Source organism: Salvelinus sp. IW2-2015, linkage group LG17 (assembly GCF_002910315.2).
Source record: "Salvelinus sp. IW2-2015 linkage group LG17, ASM291031v2, whole genome shotgun sequence".
In the NCBI taxonomy this organism is placed as follows: domain Eukaryota; kingdom Metazoa; phylum Chordata; class Actinopteri; order Salmoniformes; family Salmonidae; genus Salvelinus; species Salvelinus sp. IW2-2015.
This window is the reverse complement of record NC_036857.1, coordinates 30,325,217-30,335,995: the sequence shown is the minus strand read 5'-3', so window position 1 is coordinate 30,335,995 and position 10,779 is coordinate 30,325,217. Positions and strand designations below refer to the sequence as shown.

Genomic DNA, 10,779 nt, shown 5'->3' with positions numbered 1-10,779 from the left:
CTCTCATCCATTTATATGCAGATGATAGTCTTATACTCAGCTGGTCCCTCCCAAGATTTTGTGTTAAATGCTTTACAACAAAGCATTCTTAGTGTCCAACAAGCTTTCTCTGCCCTTAACCATGTTCTGAACACCTCCAAAACAAAAGTCATATGGTTCGGTAAGAAAAATGCCCCTCTCCCCACTGGTGTGATTACTATCTCTGAGGGTTTAGAGCTTGAGGTAGTCACCTCATACAAGTACTTGGGAGTATGGCTAGATGGTACACTGTCCTTCTCTCAGCACATATCCAAGCTGGATCACTCCTCTTTCACCCCAGCTGCCAAACTAACCTTGATTCAGATGACTATCCTACCCATGCTAGATTTCGGAGACGTAATATATAGATCGGCAGGTAAGGGTGCCTCTTGAGCGGCTAGACGTTCTTTACCATTCGGCCATCAGATTTGCCACCAATGCTCCTTATAGGACACATCACTGCACTCTATACTCCTCTGTAAACTGGCCGTCTCTGTATACCCAGCGCAAGACCCACTGGTTGATGCTTATTTATAAAACCTTCTTAGGCCTCACTCCCCCCTATCTGAGATACCCACTGCAACCTTCATCCTCCACATACAACACCCTTTCTGCCAGTCACATTCTGTTAAATAGCTAGCAGACAATTACATTTAAAGAAAGAACAAGAAACTGAATTTCACAACAAATACTTTAGTTTCTCTAATTGCAAAGTTTGTCCAGGTTACATTCCTATCAGCACACTCCCACAAACACCCCAATAAATACTACCACTCCTCAACATACTCCAGATTGCTAGAAAAAGGATTTATTCCAAGCTATTATGAAGTAATACTTTTTAAATTGGCCATTTTGTTCGATTTCGACCTCTTTTCTTGTAACTGTCATGCCAATAAAGCTCCTTTGAATCGAGTTAAAGAGCAGGGAGAAAAGGAGCTCTTGAAATGCAGAGAGAAGCAGCAGCCCCATGCTGGCAGCCAAACAATGCTTTTTGTGGAGAGACAGAGAGGCAGAGAGGCGGAAGAGTAGAGAGGGAGAGAGAGAGGGAGAGCAGAGAGGCGGAAGAGTAGAGAGGGAGAGAGAGAGGGAGAGCGGTAGAGAGGAGGAGAGGCAGAGAGGAAGAGAAAGAGAGACAGACTATTTGCACATCGTTATAACACTGTACATGGCCATAATATGACATCTGAAACGTCTCTATTCCTCTGACACTTTTATGAGTGTCATGTTTGCTGTTCATTTTTGATTGTTGATTTCACTATTGTTTATCTATTTCACTTGCTTTGGCAATGTAAACATATGTTTCCCATGCCAATAAAGCCATTTGAATTTTATTGAGAGGCAGAGATGTAAAGGGGAAGGGAAACAGAGAGTGAGAGAGCAGAGGCAGAGAGAGAGAGAGAAAGAAAGAGAGAGGGAGAGAAATAGAGAGGGAGAAATTTAGGAAAGCTTTGACTATGTACATACTCAGTGAGCATAGCTTTGCTATTGAGAGAGGCCGTCGTAGGCAGACCTGGCTCTCGAGAGAAGACAGGTTATGTGCCCACTGCCCACAAAATGAGGTGGAAACTGAGCTGCACTTTCCTAACCTCCTGCCAAATGGACACGTCAGTCATCAGGTCCGCGTTAAAGGGAAAGAGAGGGAGGGGAAGAGAGAGAGGGAGAGGGGGAGGCAGCAGTGACCTCTGTGGTAGCCTAAACTCTGAACCAGAGGAGGACTGACTGAAGTTTGTGAAATGACACTGTCAGAACCATAGGGTTTCTGCTGCTCAAGCCATCCTCACTCCAACCTCTTCTCTCTCGTACTCTTTCCTTTCCTTATTCTCCTCCTTGTGATGGAACGTTAAGACAGGGCCAATGTCCGACCGTGGCCAGGAAAGTAACACTGAGTGCATTCAGAGTGCACTAGAAGGTACAGGCAGCTGCTGGAGCCAACAAACTCAAACCCTTCCATAACTAGCTACAGTACAGTACAGTGGATTCCTCTTCTGTTTACAATTACTGTACAGAGTGAACACTACACCTAGATTGTCTGAGAACACCTGAGAATTCAAAGTCTGCTCAGGTGGGAATGTAGTGTATTTACTACTGATATGTATCACGAAAGGCAGTGTACTTACTACAATATAGGCGATAAGTGTAGGGTACTTACTATAGGGAACAATAGGACTCAGCATTCTGCGGAGCTGGTCTCAGTTAGGAGGAGAGTGGGACTGTGAGAGAATAGCAGGAGCCAGGTCGAGGTTAGCGTCTGTCCGCCTGTAGTCCATCACTGGGGTTTGCTGCTGGTACTGACACTACTACACTCAGCCCTGGAGAAGGAGAGGAGAGACAGTTACAGACCAGTTACAGCTGCACAATGTCTCTGTACGAACATGCACACGCACACACAAATGTACGCAAGCAAGCACGAGACCAATTAAAAATCTAAACACACAACATAAGTTGAAACAATTCTTCACAAGCAAAAGAAAAAACTAGCAGCCTACAAGTCGAAGAAAAACCCAAACACACGCACGTGCACACTCACACAGGCTGTCTCCCAAATTGAGGCACGCACACGCACACGCACACGCACACGCACACGCACACGCACACACACACACACACACACACACACACACACACACACACACACACACACACACACACACACACACACACACACACACACACACACACACACACACACACACACACACACACAAGGTATTCATTAGACAGAGACAGGCAGGAAGGGAAACAGAGCATTAAGCTGATTGTGAGGCTGTGGCCATAGCTTTAATGAGGGATTTCTTAATCTGACTGCCTCACAGAAAGACCCAGAATACCACTCCTCTCTGTGCATTAACTGAGAACAGTTGAGGCTGAGATGCACACAACTGCTCTGTTGCTCTGTAGGTTAGCTAGGGCTGTAAAGATTGCATTCCAATGAGCCTGAACACATTTATGGCAGTAGAATTAGTCCAAATGACGAGAAACAATGGTTCCTACAACAACGTTTGACTGACAGCACGTGTTCGATTTTAACTGACTTGTTTTACAGATTTTAGATATACTTTTGATACAAAATGAAAGACAACTCACAATGCTGCTATGTTCTAAGAGTACTCAAAAATACAATTCCCCAAATGTATAAAACACATAAAACATTTGAAGAAAGACATTTTAATTTGTTGCTTTTCTTTAGTTTCCAAGGACAAACAAAACAAATATTTCATTTTTGAAGGTTGGAGATAATAAATGTCAAGCATTTCTAGGGAAATAATGTAACCAGAAGAATTGTATTTTAATCCTGTAATTTCTATCTTTATTGTTCCAATATGACTTTAGCTTCTCTAACGGCCCCAGGACAATATCAGGTCACAGAGAATTAAACAGATAATACAGTGCCTTCAGAAAGTATTCACACCGCTTGACTTTTTCCACTTTTTTGTTGTGTTACAGCCTGAATTTAAAATGGATTAAATGTAGGTTTTGTGTCACTAATCTACACACAATACCTCCATAATGTCAAAGAGGAATTTTGTTTGTAATTATTTTTGGAAATGAATAAAAAATAAAAAAGCTGAAATGTCTTTAGTCAATAAGTATTCAACCTCTGTTATGACAAGCCTAAATAATTTCAGGAGTAAAAATGTGCTTAACAAATCACATAATAAGTTGCATGGACTCATTCTGTGTTCATTAATAGTCGTTAACATGATTTTTGAATGACTACCCATCTCTGTACCCCACACACACAATTATCTGTAAGGTTCCTCAATCGAGTAGTTAATTTCAAGCACACATTCAAGCACAAAGACCAGGGAGGTTTTTCAATGCCTCACAAAGAAGAGCACCTATTGGTAGATGTGTAAAAATTCAAAAAGCAGACGCTGAATAACCCTTTGAGGATGGTGCAGTTATTAATTAGGCTGTGGAGGATCAATCAATACACCCAGTCACTACAAAGATGCAGGCATCCTTCCTAACTCAGTTGCCGGAGAGGAAGGAAACTGCTCAGGGATTTCACCATGAGGCCATTGTGACCTAAAACACAAGGCCAAATGGTTGTGACCTAAAACACAAGGCCAAATTTACACTGGAGCTGCTTACCAAGACGACATTGAATGTTCCTGAGTGGCCTAGTTACAGTTTTGACTTAAATCGGCATGAATATCTAGGCCAAGGCTGTCTAGCAATAGAGCCCCACACTGGAGGTGCCATAATACCCATAAAACCTAGTGGTCAAACAGGGAAATGGTTCCAATCGTTTTTCCACCATTCCTTTTTCCCATAGGGAATTTTAGAAACAATTAAAATAAGGGCTGTGTTTTATGTAGGCTTACCCCGGTATGACATTTAGATAACTATGTAAATCTCTCTCGGACAAGGTGACTTTTATCAATATATTAGGCTCTATTTACTCTCAGATTCTAAAATGCTAATTAGCATCAAAGTAGACATCAAGCAAGACTACAAATCCCTGCAAGCTCCTGCATGTCATCTCTAGCTGACACCTTTACTAACAGGTATTGTGTCAATTTAAAACTTGCACAAGGACAGTTCACAGAATTGCCAATTTATGAATTACTACATTTAGCTAACATTAGATAGTTAATCCAGAGATTCTTACCTTTGCCTCGATTCGGCAGTCTTGTCCAGATCATCATGGCATTTGTAGTTCTTTATGACAGCCACATTAGCATCTAATTATTGTTTCATTTTTGGGGGTAAATACAGGCGAACATATTGATAAAAGTAATCTTGTCCTAGAGAGATTTACACTGTTATCAAAACGTCACGCCATGGTAGGCCTACAGACCTTTTTTTAAAGTGTTTTTATAATCCCCTATGTGAAAAATTAATGGTGGAAAAACTATTGGAACCATTTCCTTGTTTGACCACTAGGTTTTACGGGTATTTTGACTCATACAATGGTGATCAACAACCAACTTGACAGAGGTTGAAGAATTTTTTTAAGAATAACGGGCAACTATTGTACAATCCAGGGTGCAAACTTACCCAAAATGACAGCTGTAATCGATGCCAAAGCTGTTTCGAACATACATGTCTCATGTATTGTCTCTTGAATACTCATCTAATCAAGATATATTAGTGGTTTATTTTTCATAATTAAAAAAAAAAAATGTTCAAATTCTTCTTCCACTTTTACATGAGAGTATTTTGTCTGGATAGCGGAACAAAAATTACAATTCAATCCCACTTTGTAACACAACAAAATGTCAAAAAGTCAAGGAGTGTGAATACTTTCTGAAGGCACTGTACATCATCACGCCAAACATACTATGTCAGGTCTCAAACATTGCACATATTTGAAGGACTTGGATCTCAAAACCTAATGCATACATTCCACAGACTATTTCAAAGCAGCTAGAAGATACTAGGCTAAATATTGAAAAATGTCTGTTGACAGTCAGAATTAACATATGCAATTTTCTATTACAGTCATGACCAAATAAAAAAATGCTAAACCAATTTTTTTACAGATTAAAAATACAACATTCCATGAATATCCCAAATCTGTACAAATGTGGATTTCAGCATGTTTCATGAATGCAATGAAGAGCATGAACCTCTACGTACAGCAGTACAACAATTACCATCCAATCATATGGAAGTGAATATTATGCAATAACCACAATATGGCACAACTATCCCTAACCTACAGGCTACACAAGAGTTCTGCCTTAAGTGGGTTGAACTGATTTCACTTCTCCTGACACACGCATCTCTAAACTAGCTTTATTAATTTCGATTTATTCATTTCGATTTTAATTTCTAAAAGCAGATAATTGCTTTGCACAGTTCTATAAATGGTATTCAATTCTATAAACAGTGCAGGCAATGACAAAGAATTACAGAAAGAGATATAGAGAGATATAGAGAGGTAAGAGAAGCACACAGGGGCTAAACAGACGGACAGAAGACCAGGAGGTGTTGAGGTTGGGGGATGTACATAGTGGCCAGTGGCCAAAGACAAGTCAACACTTCCTTCACTTCACTCATTTACAACTCTAGAGATAGGGCCAAGTCAAACACACAGACAGCAGCCGCCACCTACCACACTACAGTATAAACACAACACAGTGCAGTCACAACACTACAACACACTGAGACAGAGGAGAGAGAAGCTGTTCTTACCTGTTCATGCCAGCATGTACTCTTTCTGGCAGATCTTAATCAGCAGTTAGATAATCCTGTGGAGCAGAGAGCAGAGAGCAGAGCGTGTGTTCACTGCTAGGCTTTTTTTCCACAACTCAACTCAACTCTCACTCTCGCTCTCAATCTTTCTTTCTCTCTCTCTCGCTCTCGCTCTCGCTCTCTCTCTCTCTCTCTCTCTCTTTCTCTCTCTCTCTCTCTCTCTCTCTCTCTGCCAGTGACAACAGAGTGCACACACACAATTCCCCTCCCCCATCGCTCCCATCCCCCTCTCCCCTCCCTCCCTCCCTCTCTCTCTTTATGTTAAAAGTATTTAAGCAGGGTGAGAGAGAATGAGAGGGGGCAGAGGGGAAAGGGGAGTTGACCAATCATGCTTGAGAGAGAAGGCTTGTATTCTATAGCCTTATCCCATATAGAGAATGAGAGTGAGAGAGGGAAGGATAGAAGAAGAGAAGAGGAGAGGAATGAGGGTTGGAGGGAAATGACCAGATTGAGTTTGGCCCCAGGAGAATTAGCTAGGGGTACACTCTTAGAAAAAAAGGTGCTATCTAGAACTTAAAAGGGTTCTTCGGCTGTCCCCATAGGAGAACCCTTTGAATAACCCTTTTTGGTTCCAGGTAGAACCTTTTTGGTTCCAGGTAGAACCCTTTTGATTCCAAGTAGAACCTTTTTGGGTTTGGAACAAAAAAGGGTTCTCCCTGGAATCAAAAAGGGTTCTCCTATGGGGACAGCCGAAGAACCCCTTTGGAACACTTTTTTTTTCTAACTGTAGGGGGGTAAGGGGGTATGGATAGGGGTTGAGAGGTCAAGGGGAAAAATTATTACAGATTTAGGTGGAAACACTCTCATTTACCCTCACCCCCTATGCATTGTGTCCTGAAATTAAATATATTTTTTTACTTATTCCACAGGTATGACAATTCATGTAATTGACTGACAAATCTCCTTTGCGAAGAAAGCAATCTGATTTACCAAGCAAGACAAATCCCAAATCTCTTCAAATGCAAATTTCCAAATTTGTTTTACTGTAGTACCCACACTATATTCCAACTAAGCGCAACAGTTGTCGCTATATGTAGAGGACATAATGGACAGAATGTTAGATGGATGTGATGTTGATGACGTAAGCTGTTCCTGTGATCTGGGTTCCATCCCCATGGTCACTGGTCAGGTGATGCTGTCCCAGTTTATTGCTGCTCTTACTGGCAGTGAAGTACAAGAAACGCCAGCACACTGGTATTCTCTCTCTCTCTCTCTCTCTCTCTCTCTCTCTCTCCTCTCTCTCTCTCTCATCTCACTCTCTCTCTTTCTCTCTCTCTCCTCTCTCCTCTCTTTCTCTTCTCTCTCTCTCCTCTCTTCTCACTCTCTCTCTCTCTCTCTCGCTCTCCTCTCTCTCTCTCTCTCTCTCCTCTCTCTCTCTCTCTCGCTTACTGCTCTACCCTCTCCCTTTCTCTCCTCGCTCTCTCCTCGCTCTCTGCCTCTCCCCCTCTCCCTCTCTCTCTTAGAGCACCAGCTGTGTGTCTGTTTTTAGTCACACCAAGGGCCACACGGCCAGCAGGACTCCTCCTGTTACACACAGAGACTGAACTCCTCTCCTCTCAAACACATACATCCATCCACACCACGTTACTGCACAATGTATCTCCCGCCTTAAGCCTTGCCTTACCACACAACACACACCGACACACACACTGACCCCGACACACACACTGACACACAACGATGCACACACCATGCATACCTACACAAACAAACATATAGTGTGATAGAAGGGGATACAGTAATCTCAAATGCTTCATCATGCCTTTAACATGGACAGAACTTGACAGTACTGCGTTATTGTGAAATGGCATTCATCACATGACATGGTGACATTGTGTGTTCATCACATGACATGGTGACATTGTGTGTTCATCACATGACATTGGTCCCCCTGGCCTCATTTATACAGGCCCATTTGTGTTTGACTCCCAACATGAACCTTACAGCCGGTTAAAAGTAGGCTTCCCCTTCAAAGACGTGACCTGAGTTCTATTGAGAGCGGCTGGAGTAGTCAGTTAGCACATCTCAAATTGGAATGTAGGCCAAGAGAGTCACAATTAATTTTCTGTTTGAAACAAAGTAACCTCACAAAACAACCTACTTACCAAAGCTGTACCATAACATTAGACAGACAATGCATTCAAATGTCCATAGCATACCATTTAGTACGAAGCAATGTATTCTAAGTGGTACGCCAGTGTGGACATTGGAACATAACCTTCTGTTTCTCCACTGGCTGAGCTGATTCCACCTCTATAGAGATAGAAGTTGTGGTTTGGTGGATTGGTGAGGATGTTGAAAACAGAGCATTGCCTCTCTTCTCTCCTCCTCTATCACTCTATACCCCCTCTCTCTATCACTCTCCTCCTCTGTCACTCTATCCCCCCTCTCTCTATCTCTCTCCTCCTCTATCACTCTATCCCCCCTCTCTCTATCTCTCTCCTCCTCTATCACTCTARCCCCCCTCTCTCTATCTCTCTCCTCTTCTGTCACTCTATCCCCCTCTCTCTATCTCTCTCCTCTTCTGTCACTCTATACTCTTTGCTATCCTTCCATTCTATTGGCTTCACAATGCTGAGGCTGCAGTCTGGACACAGGCAGCATGCTGAGGCCAGCACTACTGGGGCACAAAGGAGGGCTATAGGCTACTTCACAACAGAGACAAGAGAGAGAGAGATGAGAGATGGAGAGAGAGAGACGCCAGTGCAGACAAGCCAGTGTGTGGTTTGAAAAAGGGAGTTTGACAGATGACAGTCCCAAAAAGTCCTCACCTCACAAGTCAGCACGTAACACAATAGTATGAGACTGCTCTGAAGTCCCCAGAGTCGGAAAGCGCTGCTTAAAAGTCAAGACATTATGAAAGGGCAGGGTTAACTCACTGTTACTATCGTGGAAAATTTGAATCAAGTGAGAGAGACTTTGTAATTTCTTCAAACAATCAATATTTATTATCAATTAAGAATTGCAATAATGGAGCTGGTCAACGAACCACCTCAGGTGATTCACTGAGAGCCCAACCTTACAGAGGAATCATGGGTCTTATATAGGTGAGACTAAAAATGCTTAGTCATGGACGGTTCCACCCCTCCCCGGCAGATCAGTGCATCATAAACTACCTTGTTTTCTTCTTGTGGCTATGTGTATCGGGTCATAGTGCACAAACAAGTGATACCGTTCCTTTCTGCTGATAGAATTGCTAACAGTGCTTGACCATACGTCTAAACCAGCTGCAGGGAGCTAGAGTGGAAACATCCCTTTACAGAAACACAGCATTGTTAGAACAGAAATGTCTTACTATTGTTAAGCATATAATTGTTAACTATTAATATTAAACAAATCAGGTAAATACATAATTTTTCTCACACATTCCCCTCTCAAGAAACTAAGTTTATTTCATACAAATGTAGGGGTACAAGCATTACAAAATATGTTTAATAACTTCTTAGAGCTAGGGCCCTTTTTTCTCCACTTCCTGTCTGAATGACTTGCCCAAAGTAAACTGCCTGTAGCTCAGGCCCTGAAGCCAGGATATGCATATGATTGATACCATTGGAAAGAAAACACTTTGAAGTTTGTAGAAATGTTAAAATAATGTAGGAGAATATAAATTAATAGATATGGTAGGAGAAAATCCAAAGAAAAACCAACCAGATTTTTTGGGGGAGAGACCATCCTCCTAGAAATTCAAGAGAAGGGTCATATTGAAAATTTGCTCCCTGGATGCAATTCCTATGGCTTCCACAGGGTGTCAGCAGTCTACGTTCAAGGTTTCAGGCTTGTAACTTCAAACACGAATAAGAAATATCAGTTTTAGTAGAAGGACACAGTCTTGGAAATTCGTGTTTGCATGCCCCATGAAGACATTACTCACCTGTTAAAATCAGTTTCCTATTGAACATACTTCTTTCCGTAAGAAATGTTATAGTTTGATTACATTTTAGGGTATCTGAGGAGCAAATTGAAATGTATTTTGACTTGTTGAAACAAAGTTTTGGGGTAGATTTTCGGATTCCTTTCTCTGCAAGTTGAACGAGTGGATTACTCAAATCGATGGCGTCAACTAAACTGACTTTTTGGGATATAAAGAATGATTTTATCTAACAAAACGACACTACATGTTATAGCTGGGACCCTTTGGATGACAAATCAGAGGAAGATGTTCAAAAAGAAAGTGAATATTTAATCGTTATTTGTGAATGTATGAAACCTGTGCCGGTGGAAAAATATTTTGTTGAGGGGCGCCGTCCTCAAACAATCGCATGGCATGTTTTCGCTGTAATAGCTACTGTAACTCGGACAGTGCAGTTAGATTAACAATAATTTAAGCTTTCAGCCGATATAAGACACTTATATATACATAAATATTTAAAATCCATAATACATATGATTATTTATTTGAATTGCGCGCCCTCCAGTTTCACCGGAAGTTGTCCCGCTAGCGGGACCCCTAGCCCTAATTAAACAAACAAAATACATCCTTCTGGTGCCTGACATTTCATCCATGGTAAACAACCTTCCTCTGGGTTGCTGAGTTTAATACCTTCTTTATCAAAACAC

At 41.7% G+C, this 10,779-nt stretch overlaps 1 protein-coding gene across 1 annotated transcript in view; it reads right to left on the bottom strand.

Moving 5' to 3' along the window:
* fignl2 (fidgetin like 2) overlaps positions 1–6,396 on the bottom strand; it is a 30,480-nt gene extending 24,084 nt beyond the window's left edge. Inside the window, exons 1-2 of the mRNA XM_024005695.2 lie at positions 6,163–6,396; positions 2,168–2,327 (exon numbers count right to left, since the gene is read on the bottom strand). Of these exons, the coding sequence (XP_023861463.1) occupies positions 2,168–2,192 (25 nt within the window). The 5' untranslated portion in view covers positions 2,193–2,327; positions 6,163–6,396. The remainder of the gene's footprint in view (positions 1–2,167; positions 2,328–6,162) is intronic.
* Between the last annotated feature and the right edge of the window lie 4,383 nt (positions 6,397–10,779).